This window comes from Somniosus microcephalus, unplaced genomic scaffold (assembly GCF_052327205.1).
Source record: "Somniosus microcephalus isolate GS21.2 unplaced genomic scaffold, FLI_Smic_1.0 unresolved_chr3, whole genome shotgun sequence".
NCBI classification, from domain to species: domain Eukaryota; kingdom Metazoa; phylum Chordata; class Chondrichthyes; order Squaliformes; family Somniosidae; genus Somniosus; species Somniosus microcephalus.
The window spans coordinates 71,120,442-71,136,864 of NW_028225181.1; the positions used below are offsets into that span (position 1 = coordinate 71,120,442).

The window sequence follows — 16,423 nt, forward strand, 5'->3', positions numbered from 1 at the left end:
ATTGGAGTGGGCCCAGGGGCCGTGTAGCCTGGTTCTGCTCCTACTGTGTTCTAATTCTGTTAGATTTCAGGAGATGGTTTTATTCCTGTTCCTGGCTGGGGTGGAGATCGCCTTTACAGAAGGTAAGTACTGTAGAAAATATAGGGACAGAGTGATCTCCTGGAAGAATTTCGATCGCCTAGATGGGTCGGAGAGGAATTTCCCAGATTTTTTTCTCCCAAATTGGCTATTGGGTCTTTATCTGGTTTTTCGCCTCTCCCGGGAGATCACATGGGTTCGGGTGGATGCAGAGTGATAGAAGATTTGAGGTTAGGATCAGATCAGCCATGATCTTATTGAATGGTGGAGCAGGCTCGAGGGGCCGATTGGCCTACTCCTGCTCCTATTTCTTATGTTCTTATGTTCTTAAAAAGGAAGAGAGTAGCAAAAGTAAAGGAAGACTTGCATTTATATAGCGCCATTCACGACCACCGGACATCTCAAAGCGCTTTACAGTCAATGAAGTACTTTTTGAAGTGGCGTCACTGTTGTAATGTGGGAAATGCGGCAGTCAATTTGCACACAGCAAGCTCCCACAAACAGCAATGTGATAATGACCAGATAATCTGTTTTTGTTATGTTGGTTGTGAGATAAATATTGGCCAGGACTCCGGGATAACTTCCCTACTCTTCTTCGAAATAGTGCCATGGGATCTTTTACATCCACCTGAGAGGGCAGACGGGGCCTCGGTTTAACGTCTCATCAGAAAGACGGCCCCTCCGACAGTGCAGCACTCCCTCAGCACTGCACTGGAGTGTCTGCCTAGCTTTATGTGCTCGAGTCCCTGGAGTGGGACTTGAACCCACAACCCTTTGACCCAGAGGCGAGTGTGCTACCAACTGAGCTATAGCTGACAACGTTGGTCCCTTAGAGGTAGAGACAGGAGAAATTATTATGGGGAATAAGGAAATGGCAGAAACGTTAAAACAAATATTTTGTATCTGTCTTCACAGTAGAAGACACAAAAGCATACCAAAGATGGTGGGGAACCGAGGGTTTAATGAGGGTGAGGAACTTAATGTAAAGTACTAGAGAAACTAATGGGACTAAAAGCCGACAAATCCCCTGGACCCGACGGCCTACATCCTAGGGTTCTAAAAGAGGTGGCTGAAGAGATAGTGGATGCATTGGTTTTGATCTTCCAAAATTCCCTAGATTCTAGAACGGTCCCAGCGGATTGGAAGGTCGCAAATGTAACACCGCTATTCAAGAAAGGAGGGAGAGGGAAAACAGGGAACGACAGGCCAGTTAGCCTGACATCAGTCGTTGGGAAAATGCTGGAATCCATTGTTAAGGAAGTTGTATCAGGGCACTTAGAAAATCATAACATGGTTCGGCAGAGTCAACATGGTTTTATGAAAGGGAAAAATGGTGTTTGACAAATTTATTAGAGTTATTTGAGGATGTAACAAGCAGGGTATATAATAAAGGTTATATAAAGGGGAACCAGTGGATGTAGTATATTTGGATTTCCAAAAGGCATTCGACAAGGTGCCACATAAAATATTATTACATAAGATTAGGGCTCACGGGGTTGGGGGTAATATAGTAGCATGGATAGAGGATTGGTTAACAGACAGAAAACCGAGAGTAGGGATAAACAGACCTTTTTCAGGTCGGCAGGCTGTAACTAGTGGGGTGCCACAGGGATCAGTGTTGGGGCCTCAGCTATTTACAATCTACATTAATGACCTAGATGAAGGGACCGAGTGTAATGTATGCTGATGATACAAAGCTAGGTGGGACGGTAAGCTATGAGAACACAACGACTCTGCAAAGGGATATAGATAGACTGAGTGAGTGGGCAGTAAGGTGGCAGATGGAGTATAATGTGGGGAAATGTGAGGTTATTCACTTTGGTAGGAAGAATAGAAAAACAGAATATTTTTTAAATGGTGAGAAACTTTCAAATGTTGGTGTTCAGAGAGATTTGGGTGTCCTCGTGCAAGAAACACAGAAAGCTAGCGTGCAGGTACAGCAAGCAATAAGGAAGGCAAATGGCATGTTGGCCTTTATTGCAAGGGGGTTGGAGTATAAGAGTAAGGAAGTCTTGCTCCAATTGTACAGGGCCTTGGTGAGACCACACCTGGAGTACTGTGCACAGTTTTGGTCTCCTTATCTAAGGAAGGATATACTTGCCTTGGAGGCGGTGCAACGAAGGTTCACTAGATTGATTCCTGGGATGAGGGGGCTGTCCTATGAGGAGAGATTGTGTAGAATGGGCCGATACTCTCTGGAGTTTAGAAGAATGAGAGGTGATCTCATTGAAACATACAAGATTCTGAAGGGGATTGACAGGGTAGATGCTGAGAGGTTGTTTCCCCTGGCTGGAGTGTCTAGAACTAGGGGGCACAGTCTCAGGATAAGGGGTCGGCCATTTAAGACCGAGATGAGGAGGAATTTCTTCACTCAGAGGGTTGTGAATCTTTGTAATTCTCTGCCCCAGAGGGCTGTGAATGCTGAGTCTTTGAGTATATTCAAGGCTGAGATCGATAGATTGTTGGACTCTAGGGGAATCATGGGATATGGAGATCGATGATCAGCCATGATCTTATTGAATGGCAGAGCAGGCTCGAGGGGCCGAATGGCCTACTCCTGCTCCTATTTCTTATGTTCTTATGGACTTTCAAAAGGCATTTGGTAAAGTACCACACAAGAGACGTACTCGGAAAATAAAAGCACATGGTATTAAAGGGCTGATGGTAATTTGGGTATATAATTGGCCGAGGGATAGGAGACAGTGAGCAGTGCTGAGGGATGCTTTTCTGACTGGAGGGAAGTATGCAGTGGATTACCCCAGGGGTCTGGATTAGGATCATTGCTTTTCTTGTTATATATAACTGACCTGGACTTGGGTATAGGTGTACAAGTTTGAAGTTTGCAGATGATACAAAACTTGGCAACGTAGTAAATAGTGAGCATAGTAGTAGCAGACTTCAGGAGGACAGAGACAGACTGTGAAATGAGCAGACACAAGGCAGATGAAATTAAATGAGGATAAGTGTGAAGTGATGCACTTTGGGAGAAACAACATGGAGAGGCCGTATAATCTAAATGGGACTATTTTGAGGGGGTGCAAGAGCAGAGGGACCTGGGGGTCCATATTCACAAATCTTTGAAAGTGCCACGGCAAGTTGGTGAGGTTTCAGAAAGCGTGTGGGATACTTGGCTTTGTAAATAGGGCCATTGAATACAAAAACAAGGAAGTTACACTAAACCTTTACAAATCACTAGTTAGGAACATAGGACAGGAGGAGGCGGCCATTCAGCCCCTCGAGCCTGTTCTGCCATTCAATGAGATCATGGCTGATCTGCGAAATAACTCCATACACCCGCCTTTGGCCCATATCTCTTAATACCTTTGGGTAACAAAAACCTATCAATCTCAGATTGAAAATTAACAATTGATCTCGCATCAATTGCTGTTTGCAGAAGAGAGTTCCAAACTTCTACCACCCTTTGTGTGTAGAAGTGTTTCCTAATTTCACTCCTCAAAGGTCTGGCTCTAATTTTTAGACGATGCCCCCAGTCCGAGAATCCCCAACCAGCGGAAATAGTTTGTCTCTATCTACCCTCTGTTCCCCTTAATATCCTGAAAACTTCAATCAGATCACACCTTAACCTTCTAAATTTAAGAGAATACAACCCTAATTTGTGTAATCCCTCCTCGTAACTTAACCCTTGAAGTCCAGGTATCATTCTGGTAAACCTACGCTGCACTCCCTCCAAGGCAATATATCCTTCCTAAGGTGTGGTGCCCAGAACTGCTCACAGTGCTCCAGGTGTGGTCTAACCAGGGTGTTGTACAGCTGCAGGGTTTTGGCCTCAGCTGGAGTCTTGTGTACAGTTCTGGGCACCACACTTTAGGAAGGATGTCAAGGCCTTGGAGAGGGTGCAGAGGAGGTTGACCAGGATGGTACCAGGGATGAGGGACTTCAGTTATGTGGAGAGATTGGAGAAGCTGGGATTGTTCCCCTTAGAGCAGAGAAGGTTAAGAGGAGACCTAATAGAGGGGTTCAAAATGATGAGGGGTTTCGATCGAGCAAGTAGGGAGAAACTGTTCACTCTGGCAAGTGGGTCGGTAACCAAAGGTCACAGATTTACAATAGTTGCTAAAAGAACGAGAGGGAAATGAGGAGAATTGTTTTCACACAGAGGGTTGTTAAGATCTGGAACGCACCATCTGAAAGGATGCTGGAATCAGGTTCCACAGGAACTTTCAAACAGTAATTGGACATGTCCTTGAAGAGGACTAGTTTGCAGAGTTCTGGGGATAAAGCTGGGGTTTGGGACTAAATTGGACAGCTCTTTCAAAGAGCCGGCACAGACTCGATGGGCCGAATCACCACCTTCTGTGCTGTTAGATTATATGATCAGTGTGAACACGCTGGTGTCTCTTAAGGTTCTTAAGCTTTTATTGCTCTTCCCACAAGTCAGAACATTTAAAGGGTCTCTCGTCAGTGTGAACAAGCTGGTGTGAGGAGGGTGGATGACTGAGTGAATCCCTTCCCCCCACACGGAGCAGGTGAACGGTCTCTCACCAGTGTATAGGAGCCGGTGGCTCTTCAGCTCCCTGGAGCTTTTAAATCTTTTCCCACAGCCAGAACATTTAAAGGGGTTCTCTCCAGTGTGAACTCGCTGATGGGCCAGCAGGTTGGAGGACTGAGCGAATCCCTTCCCACACACGGATCAGGTGAACGGCCTCTCCCCAGCGTGTAGGAGCCGGTGTCTCTTCAGCTCCCCAGGGCTTTTAAAGCATTTCCCACAAGTCAGAACATTTAAAGGGTCTCTCATCAGTGTGAACTCGCTGATGTGTCTGCAGGGTGGATTAACTGAGTGAATCCCTTCCCACACACGAAGCAGGTGAACGGCCTCTTCCCCAGTGTGAACTCGCTGGTGTTGCTTGAGCTCCTGGGGGATTTTAAAGCTCTTCCCACAGTGAGAACATTTAAATGGCCTTTCATCAGTGTGAACAAGCTGGTGTGTCAGCAGGGTGGAGGACTGCAAGAATCCCTTCCCACACACAGAGCAGGTGAATGGCCTCTCCACAGTGTTGAGGCACTGGTGTCCCTTCAGATCCCCGGGGCTTTTAAAGCTCTTCCCACAGTCAGAACCTGTAAACGTCCTCTCATCAGTGTGAACAAGCTGGTGTCGCTTCAGATGCCCAGGGCTTTTAAAGCTCTTCCCACAGTCAGGACATTGAAATGGTCTCTCCCCAGTGTGAACTCGCTGGTGTGTTTGCAGGTGGGATGAACAAACAAAATCCCTTTCCACACACGGAGCAGGTGAATGGACTGTCCCTGGTGTGACTGTGCCGTTGAACTTCCAATGCAGACGGGGAACTGACTCCCTTCCCACTGTCCCCACCTTTACCCGGTTTCTCCCCGGTGTGACGGTGCACGTGTCTCACCAGGTCAGTCGATCGGCTGAATCCATGTCTACACACTGAACACGTGTGCGGTTTGTCATTGCTGCTTTCTCCTTCCATGTGTAAAGGCCGATGATATTCAGGTCCTGATGAATCGAGCGACTCTTGTCAGATTTTGACGTGATGTTTGGTCTGAGCGTTCCGCCTGTAACTGCTTCACTTCTATAACCCTGTAAATAGAGTTCAGAAAAGGATCAGAGGCAAACTGTTGTTTAATTTTCCCCTTTCCGAACCTAGGGGCAGTGAAACTGATTTTCAGGCCCCAGCTGCTGCACAGGTTGGTTGAAAGGATCAGCAGTAATGGCGGCTGTAATACCCACAAGCTCCCGGCGCTGCAGAAAGCGCTCTGTTGACTGAGTCCCGCGCATGTGCTCATGGTCCCCACGCTCTCCCTCCTGCTCCACAATCGCCCATCCCGATCGGTCCGCAATGCGCATGCTCGGCGCACAAAACCCTGCGGTTGGAACATCGGGCATGCATGCGGAGCTGCAACATCTTGTACGCGTGCGCAGCTCAGGTGGGGTGAGTCGGTGTTTTGCCTCAGCCGCCAGGGAGGTGCGCATGCGCAGGACAACCCAACATTCTTCCAGTCAGCAATCACTCCCTCGTTTCTTTAACAAAAACAGAAAATGCTGGAAATACTCAGCAGGTCAGGGTGCATCGATGGAGACAGAAACAGAGTTAACGTTTCAGGTCGATGACCTTTCGTCAGAACTGCTTGTTCTTTAGTGTCAGCCAGTGGCTCAGTGGGTAGCACTCTCGCCTCTGAGTCAGAAAGTTGTGGGTTCAAGTCCCACTCCAGAGACTTGAGCACAAAAATCTAGGCTGACACTCCAGTACAGTCCTGAGGGAGTGCGGCACTGTCGGAGGTGCTGTTTTTTGGAGGAGACATTAAAGCAAGGCTGGTCTCTCAGTTGGACGTCAATGATCCTATGGCACGATTTGAATAAGAGCAGGGGAGTTATCCCTGGTGTCCTAGCCAATGTGTTTATCCCTCAATCAACATAACAAAAAACATAGATTATCTGGTCATTATCAGATTGCTGTTTGTGGGAGCTTGCTGTGCGCTAATTGGCTGCTGCGTTTCCTACATTACAACAGTGACTCTACTTCATTGGCTGTAAAGCGCTTTGGGACGTCCGGTGGTGGTGAAAGGCGCTGTATAAATGCAAGGCTTCCTTCACTGGTCTCACCAGCGACCTCTTCTGGCTGATGGTTGATTGATAGCCGAGCGTCCGCGCATGCGCACACGAGACGGCATTTTGTGCCGAGTCCGGCACAGCGACCCCTCCCGGTCACCAAGGGTAATAACCGCGCATGCCCAGAGGACACCAACTCCCCTCCCCCACTCGGAGCTGCGCCTGCGCACTCAGATCCTGCCGGACGGAGTCGGCGCGGGGCATTCCGGGGAAAGGCCTTGGTGTCGGTTCCAGAGTCGCGATCGGTGACGCGAAGTGAGTTTTCTCCGCTCCGATTGGGTGGAGAATCGCGCGGTGTGGGGGGGAGGGGTGGATCAGGAGAGAATAAAGAGAAATAGAAAAACCTGAGAGTCCGCGAGCCCCCGGACCGAGCGGCGGCAGTTGGACGGTACACGTGATCTCCTCGGGGACACGTGACCCGGGCCCAGGGCCTGATTGACGGGAGCTTCCGACCAATAGGGAGCGAGCGGGCTGGAGGAGCGAGCCGGGGGCGGGTCCTCCAACCGATCGGGAAGCCCGAGGGGCGGGACTAGCGCCGGCTGATTGTCTGATCCGCAGGGCAGCGAGTTTCTCCAGTCCCTTGTTCAGGGCCCGGGGCCAGGGGAGGCTGTGGGCCTTTATTCCCCGCATTGGACACAAGGCTCTTTGGCTCACAACACACTGGCTCAGGTTTCAATAGAGACTTTTTTAAATTCATCAATAAAAGCAGATAAACCCCGTGCTTCTGTGGCACAAACTTTCTAATATATTTTATAGAATCATAGAATGGTTACAGCACAGAAGGAGGCCATTCGGCCCGTCGAGCCCGTGCCGGCTCTCCAAGACCACTTCAGCTAGTCCCACTCCCCGCCCTTTCCCCGTAACCCTGCAAATTTCTTTACTTCAGGCACTTATCCAATTCCCTTTTGAAAGCCGTGATTGAATCTGCCTCCACCACCCTCTCAGGCAGTGCATTCCACATCCTAACCACTCACTGCATAACATTTTTTTTTCCTCTTGTCACCTTTGGTTCTTCTGCCAATCACCTTAAATCTGTGTCCTCTGGTTCTCGACCCTTCCGCCAATGGGAACAGTTTCTGTCTCTCTACTCTCTCCAGACCCCTCATGATTTTGAACACCTCTATCAAATCTCCTCTCTACCTTCTCTGCTGTAAGGAGAACCACCCCAGCTTCTCGAGTCTATCCACATAACTGAAGTCCCTCATCCCTGGAACCATTCTTGTAAATCTTTTCTGCACCCTCTCTGAGGCCTTCACATCCGTCACAAAGTGCGGTGCCCAGAATTGGACACAATACTCCAGTTGAGGCCGAACCAGTGTTTTATAAAGGTTCATCATAACCTCCTTGCTTTTGGACTCTATGCCTCTATTTATTAAGCCCAGGATCCCGTATGCATTTTTAACTGCTTTCTCAACCTGCCCTGCCACCTTCAACGATTTGTGCACACATACCCCAGGTCTCTCTGTTCATGCACACATTTAAAATTGTACCCTTTAGTTTATATTGCCTCACTTGGTTCTTCCTACCAAAATGTATCACTTCGCACTTTTCTGCATTAAATTTAATCTGCCACATGTCCGCCCATTCCACCAGCCTGTCTATGTCCTCTTGAAGTCTATCACTATCCTCCTCACTGTTCACTTTACTTCCAAGTTTTCTGTCATCTGCAAATTTTGAAATTGTACACTGTACACCCAAGTCTAAGTCATTAATATATATCAAGTAAAGCAGTAGTCCTAGTACCAATCCCTGGGGAACGCCACTGTATACCTTCCTCCAGTCCAAAAAACAACCGTTCACCACTACTCTGTTTCCTGTCACTTTGCCAATTTCGTATCCATGCTGCCACTGTCCCTTTTATTCCATGGACTTCAACTTTGCTGGCAAGCCTATTATGTGGCACTTGTCGAACGCCTTTTGGAAATAAATGTACAACATGTTAACCACATTCCCTCATCAACCCTCTCTGTTACCTCATCAAAAAACTCAATCAGAATCAGAGCGGCCGGGCCAGGCAGACGTGCGGCCAGGGCCCTGGCACCAGGAAACCCAGGGTGCAGCGCCTCCCCCATCCGAGCCGCCGCTTCTCGGTTTCTTCAGCCGGTTCCACCGAGTCCGAATCCGGAAACGGACAGGAGCCAGGCTCCCAGAATGGCCCGCGGCCCCGGGGAGCATGCGCACTCTCAGTGGGTAAATCAGTGCGTTGGATGGAGCGGTTTCTGGGGCGCGGGAAATTGTGGGTGCTGCGGATGCCATTAGTCAGCGGCTGTCGGGAAGAGTTTTATTGCAGGCTGATGGAAGGTAGTTCCCTGGCCGCCTGTGTAGGTCTTTTTGTTGCTTCATTGTTGAGGATGTAACTAGTAAAATAGTTAAGGGAGAACCAGTGGACGTTGTGTATTTGGACTTTCAGAAGGCTTTCGATAAGGTCCCGCATAAGAGATTAGCGTGTAAAGTTAAGGCACATGGGATTGGGGGCAAGGTACTGACTTGGATAGAGAACTGGTTGGCAGACAGAAAGCAAAGAGTTGGAATAAACGGGTCTTTTTCCGAGTGGCAGGCAGTGACTAGTGGGGTACCGCAGGGATCGGTCCTTGGACCCCAGCTATTCACAATATATATTAATGATCTAGACAAGGGAACTATATGTAATATCTCCAAATTTGCACATGACAAAAAGCTGGGTGGGCGTGTGTGCTGTGAGGAGGATGCTGAGAAACTACAGGATGATTTGGACAGGTTGGGTGATTGGGCAGAAGCATAGCAGATGCAATATAACGTGGATAAATGTGAGGTTATCCACTTTGGTGGCCGAAACAGGAAGGCAGATTATTTTCTGAATGGCAATAGATTGAGAGAAGGGGAATTGCAACGAGACCTGGGTGTCCTTGTGCACCAGTCGCTGAAGGTAAGCATGCAGGTGCAGTAGGCGGTTAAGACGGCAAATGGTATGTTGGCCTTCATAGCGAGAGGGTTTGAGTACAGGAACAAGGATGTCTTGCTGCAGTTGTACAGGGCCTTGGTGAGACCACATCGTGAGTATTGTGTGCAGTTTTGGTCGCCTTATCTGAGGAAGGATGTTCTTGCCATGGAAGGAGTTAAGCGAAGATTCACCAGGCTGACACCTGGGATGGCAGGAATGACGTATGAGGAGAGATTGGGACGATTGGGCTTGTACTTGGAGTTTAGAAGAATGAGGGGATCTCATTGAAACTTATAACATTCTGACAGGACTAGACAGACTAGATGCAGGAAGGATGTTCCCGATGGCGGGGAGTCCAGAACCAGCGGTCACAGTCTAAGGATAAGGGGTAGGCCATTTAGGACAGAAATGAGGAGGAATTTCTTCACCCAGAGAGTGGTGGACCTGTGGAATTCTCTACCACAGAAGGCAGTAGAGGCCAATACATTAAAAATATTCAAGAAGGAGTTGGATATATTTCTTAAGGCTAAGGGGTCAAGGGGTATGGGGAGAAAGCAGGTACCGGGTATTGAACTTGGATGATCAGCCATGATCGCATTGAATGGCGGAGCAGGCTCGAGGGGCCGAATGGCCTACTGCTGCTCCTATCTTCTATGTTTCAGTTTGAGCTGGAGTGGAGATGGAGGAGAAGCTGCTAAGTTTAACCCCCAGTACTTCTGAGCCCAGGAGGACCCAACAATTTCCAATGTGAGACTGTCAAGGGAGGTGGATTCTGGGGGAGATTAGGTTGTTAAACAGACACTGTCCATACAATGTAAAAGAGTATTGTTTTAGGAACAAGTATTTCTGTACAGGTTTTTAATCCAGTTTACATATTTTGATTTGTTTTAATTCATTCTTGAGATGTGGGCGTCGCTAGCAAGAGCACCATATATGGCCAATCCCCAGTTGCCCGTTGAGAAGGGGGTGGTGAGTCGCCTTCTTGAACTACTGCAGTCCGTGTGGTGAAGGTATTCCCACAATGTTGTTCGGGAAGGAGTTCCAGGATTATGACCCAGCAACGATGAATATATCTGAGTCAGGATGATGTGTGACTTGAATGTGATGGTGCTCCCATACAACAGCTGCCCTTGTCCTTCTAGGTCGTGGAGGTTGCGGGTTTTGGAGGTTCTATCAAAGTTCTGGTCGAGTTGCAGATGTATAAAGTTCCTCTCCTTCGCCCCCCTTCCCCTCCCACTCCCACCTCTCTCTCTCCTCCCATAGAGGCCAGAGTCTTGTGTAGGCCCAGACCAGGTGGTGGATTCCCTTCCCTGAAGGACATCAGTGAACCAGTTGGGTTTTTATGACAATCCGGCAGCTTTCATGGTCACTTTTTTCTCATGCCGGCCCCACAAATGACTAGATTCATTGAGCTCAATTTCACAACCTGCCTTTGTTTTCTTGTGGATTGTCTCTCATGCTCCCTGTTTTATATTAATTTTACAGGGCACTGGAAGGGGAGGATTTACAGACGGTAAGCTCAAACCAAACATCACGTCAAGATCTGACAGATTCACTTGACTCATCGGATCTGAATATCACCGGCCTCTAAACATGGAAGCAAAAAGCACCGTTAACAGTGGGGAGAAACCGTACATGTGTTCTGTGTGTGGACGAGGCTTCAGCCAATCATCTGGCCTATCGAGACACAAGCACAGTCACACCGGGGAGAGGCCGTTCACCTGCTCTGAGTGTGGGAAGGGATTCACTCAATCATCCGACCTGCTGAGACACCAGCGTGTTCACACTGGGGAGAGGCTGTTCACCTGCTCCGTGTGTGGGAAGGGATTCACTCAGTCATCCACCCTGCTGACACACCAGCGAGTTCACACTGGGGAGAGGTCGTTCACCTGCTCCGTGTGTGGGAAGGGATTCTCTAATTCATCCCACCTGCTGAATCACCAGCGAGTTCACACTGATGAGAGACCTTTTAAATGCTCGGACTGTGGGAAGTGCTTTAAAGGTTCCGGGAAACTGATACGCCATCAACGTGCTCACACTGGGGAGAGACCGTTCAGGTGCTCTCACTGCGGGACTGGGTTTAGGCAGTCATCTGACCTCACTGTACACCTGCGCACTCACACTGGGGAGAGGCCGTTCACCTGCTCCATGTGTGGGAAGGGATTCACTCGCTCATCCCACCTGCTGAGACACCAGCGAGTTCACGTGTGACTGCAGGGGTTGGATTCTGTTGTTTTTGCTGCTGTTAATCACATCCAGGACTGAACCATGTTCATTCTGACAGTTGGGGTTTGTTTCTGCTGATAATAACTCTGGGAACTGGGCTGGAGTTTAATATTCTGGATGGATGTCAAATAAATCAGCTTTGCTTTAAACACATTGCTGTAGATTTTTGCCTTTCCCACCTGAGTGTTTAGCATCACCTGGCTGGAGCTCAGAAAGGACAATCTGGGGGAGGATCGTACGGTGGGAACAGAACTCCAGCCTGGACACAGTCCTTCACGGCCACACTGAGAGGAGCAAACGGCACTTTGGTCTTTCTCATCTCTTTTCGCTGACAGCAAAGTCCCCGTGTGGGTAATCTTGAGGCGTGTGAGAAGCGTGTCCCAGCCGCTCTCTGCCATGGTTCAGACCTCCTAGACATGGAACAGGAGGCTCCTTTACGAATGTTGCCCAGTGCTTTTTTTTTGAATGGCCTTATTAACCTGTGTCGCCACTTTTAGTGATTTGTGTATCTGTATCCCTGGATCCCTCTGCTCCTCCAGCCCATTTAGACTCTTAGGGGGAAAGATCGGTGATGCCCCCTTTGGGTCGCTAACGTCATTGGGGCTAAGTATAGCGCCCCGAAAAAGTTAGCGTCCCTGTTCATTAAATTCAGTGGTAGCGCACCAAGCAGGAGGCGGGGTGCCATTGGAAGCACTCCCCTCCCTCTTGAAGCGCTATCAGTGAATTTCGCGGTGCCCATCGGCACATAGCACCGCGTCATAGCAGACCTCCCTCCCTGGTTAAAGCGGAGGGGCCTAGCACTGCGCACACGGGGGCCTTGCTGGACCACGGGGGAGCGGGGTGTCGGATCAAGAGGAGCGCCGGGCTGAGCGATCACGGCCAGCACCCCAAAGAAGAAAGGGGAAGGGGGCAGGTGCTGGCAGTTGGCCAAAGTAAAAAGTTGCCGCCCGACACCTGCCCTTTAAGTGGTGTCGCCGCGGCTGCAGGAATGAGCTCTGACCCTGTCAGACATATCGTCCAGTGAAAGGTCAGGGGTCGCAACCCAAGGTTGCAGCCAGGGTGCTGCGCATGGCGATGACGTTATTGCCGGTGGTGCAGTGCCGGCTACCGCCGCTGCTAACCTCCCGCTGAATATCATGGGAGGCACAAAGGAACTCAATTTCACCCCCTTGTCCAAATAGTGAGTGGCCTCCTTATTCTTCCCACTAAAACACACCACCTCACACTGACCCAGAGTGAAATTCATTAACACACCACCTCACACTGATCTATAGTGAAATTCATTAACACACCACCTCATACGGATCTATGGTGACATTCATTAACATACCAGCTCACACTGATCTACAGTGAAATTCATTAACACCACCTCACACTGATTTATAGTGAAATTCATTAACACACCACCTCACACTGATCTATAGTGAAATTCATTAACACACCACCTCATACTGATCTATGGTGACATTCATTAACACACCAGCTCACACTGATCTACAGTGAAATTCATTAACACCACCTCACACTGATCTATAGTGACATTCATTAACACACCACCTCATACTGATCTATGGTGACATTCATTAACACACCACCTCGCACTGATCTACAGTGACATTCATTAACACACTACCTCACACTTTTTTATTCCTTCATGGGATGTGGGCGTCGCTGGCAGGCTTGGCCTGCATTTAGTGCCCATCCCTAATTGCCCTTGAGAAGATGGTGGTGAGCCGCCTTCTTGAACCGCTGCAGTCCATATGGTTTAGGTACACCCACAATGCTGTTAGGGAGTTCCAGGATTTTGGCCCAGCGACAGTGAAGGAACGACGATACAGGTCCAAGTCAGGATGGTGTGTGGCTTAGAGGGGATCTTGTAGGTGGTGATGTTCCCATGCGTCTGCTGCCCTTGTCCTTCAAAGTGGTAGAGGTCGCGGGTTTGGAAGGTGCTGTTGAAGGAGCTTTGGCGAGTTGCTGCAATGCATCTTGTAGATGGTACACACTGCAGCCACAGTGCGCCAGTGGTGGAGGGAGTGAATGTTGAAGGTGCTGGATGGACTGCCAATCAAGTGGGCTGCTTTATCCTGAATGGTGTCGAGCTTCTTGAGTATTGTTGGAGCTGCACTCATCCAGGCAAGTGGAGAGTATTCCATCACACTCCTGACTTGTGTCTTGTAGATGGTGGAAAGGCTTTGGGGAGTCAGGAGGTGAGACACTCGCCGCAGAATTCCCAGCCTCTGGCCTGCTTTTGTAGCCACAGTATTTGTGGCTGGTTCAGTTCAGTTTCTGATCAATGGTAACCCCCAGGATGTTGATACTGGGGGATTCAGCGATGGTAATGCTATTGAATGTCAAGGGGAGATGGATAGAGTCTCGCTTGTTGGAGATGGTCATTGCCTGGCACTTGTGTGGTGCAAATGTTACTTGCCACTTGTCAGCCCAAGTCTGAATGTTGTCCAGGTCTTGCTGCATATGGACACGGACTGCGTCAGTATCTGACGAGTCTCGAATGGTGCTGAACAGTGTGCAATCATCAGCGAACATCCCCACTTCTGACCTTATGATGGAGGGAAGGTCATTGATGAAACAGCTGAAGATGGTTGGGCCTAGGACACTGCCCTGAGGAACTCCTGCAGTGATGTCATGTGATTGAGATGAATGACCTCCAACAACCACAGCCAACTTCCTTTGTGCTAGGTATGATTCCAACCAATGGAGAGTTTTCCCCTTGATTCCCATTGACTTCAGCTTTGCTAGGGCTCCTTGATGCCACACTCGATCAAATGCTGCCTTGATGTCAAGGGCAGTCACTCTCACCTCACCTCTTGAGTTCAGCTCTTTTGTCCATGTTTGGACCAAGGTTGTAATGAGGTCAGGAGCTGAGTGGCCCTGGCGGAACCCAAACTGGGCGTCAGTTAGCAGGTTATTGCTGAGTAAGTGCCGCTTGATAGCACTGTCGACGACACCTTCCACCACTTTGCTGATGATTGAGAGTAGACCGATGGGACGGTAATTGGCCGGGTCGGATTTGTCCTGCTTTTTGTAGACAGGACATACTTGGGCAATTTTCCACATTGCCGGGTAGATGCCAGTGTTGTAGCTGTACTGAAACAGCTTGGCTAGGGGCGCAGCTAGTTCTGGAGCACAAGTCTTCAGTACTATTGACGGAATGTTGTCAGGGCCCATAGCCTTTGCAGTATCCAGTGTCTTCAGCCGTTTCTTGACATCACGTGGAGTGAATTGAATGGGCTGAAGACTGGCATCTGTGATGCTGGGGACCTCAGGAGGAGGCCGAGATGGATCATCCACTCGGCACTTCTGGCTGAAGATAGTTGCAAATGCTTCAGCCTTGTCTTTTGCACTCACGTGCTGGGCTCCACCATCATTGATGGGGATATTTTTGGAGCCTCCTCCTCCTGTTAACTGTTTAATTGTCCACCACCACTCACGACTGGATGTGGCAGGACTGCAGAGCTTTGATTTGATCCGATGGTTGTGAGATCGCTTAGCTCTGTCTATCGCATGTTGCTTCCGTTGTTTGGCATGCAAGTAGTCCTGTGTTGTAGCCTCACCAGGTTGACACCTCATTTTTCAGTATGCCTGGTGCTGTTCCCAGTATGCTCTCCTGCACTCTTTGTTAAACCAGGGTTGATCTCCTGGCTTGATGGTAATGGTAGAGTGAGGGAAATGCCAGGCCATTAGGTTACAGATTGTGGTTGAATACAATTCTGCTGCTGCTGATGGCTCACAGCGCCTCATGAATGCCCAGTTTTGAGTTGCCAGATCTGTTCGAAATCTGTCCCATTTAGCACGGTGGAGTGTATCCTCAACATGAAGCCGGGACTTCGTCTCCACAAGGACTGTGCGGTGGTCACTTCCACCAATGCTGTCATGGATAGATGCATCTGCAACAGGTAGATTGGTGAGGACGAGATCAAGTAGGTTTTTCCCTCTTGTTGGTTCCCTCACCACCTGTCGCAGACCCAGTCTGGCAGATATGTCCTTTAGGACTCGGCCAGCTCGGTCAGTTGTGTTGCTGCCGAACCACTCTTGGTGATGGACATTGAAGTCCCCCACCCAGAGGACATTTTGTGCCCTTGCTACTCTGTGCTTCTTCCAATTGGTGTTCAACATGAAGGAGTACTGATTCATCAGCTGAGGGAGGGTGGTAGGTGGTAATTAGCAGGAGGTTTCCTTGCCCATGTTTGACTTGATGCCATGAGACCTCATGGGCTCCTGAGTCAATGTTGAGGACTCCCAGGGCTACTCCCCCCGACTGTTAATCACATCCAGGACTGAACGTTGTTGATTCTGACAGTTTTGTTTCTGCTGATAAACTCCAGCCCAGTAATAGGGGTTATTAATATTCTAGATATATAGCTGATTGAGTTGTCGGGGCTGCGGTGTTTGTTTAAGAATCGCTGTCTGATCTTTCCCCTTAAATTCTGATGAGAGTCCCTGAAATAAAGAGTAGATTGCCTTTCAAAAGCTAGGCTTTATTAACCTTAAAAAACCAGCAAGTACATGTTGAGCACCCAGTCTCAACCAAACTGTAGAGAACTGAATTTAAGATGGCCACCACAGGTCACATGGAATCAACTAACCAATAA

At 49.0% G+C, this 16,423-nt stretch overlaps 1 protein-coding gene and 1 long non-coding RNA gene across 2 annotated transcripts in view; one reads left to right on the forward strand and one right to left on the reverse strand.

Moving 5' to 3' along the window:
* Positions 1-5,633, reverse strand: part of LOC147091942 (uncharacterized) — a 33,214-nt gene extending 27,581 nt beyond the window's left edge. The window contains exon 1 of the long non-coding RNA XR_015075249.1: positions 5,451-5,633. This is a non-coding gene — a long non-coding RNA (uncharacterized LOC147091942). The remainder of the gene's footprint in view (positions 1-5,450) is intronic.
* LOC147091941 (uncharacterized) overlaps positions 1-16,423 on the forward strand; it is a 142,674-nt gene that overhangs the window by 39,425 nt on the left and 86,826 nt on the right. The window contains exon 2 of the mRNA XM_085976647.1: positions 11,163-11,792. Coding sequence (XP_085832773.1) covers positions 11,163-11,792 — 630 coding nt within the window. The remainder of the gene's footprint in view (positions 1-11,162; positions 11,793-16,423) is intronic.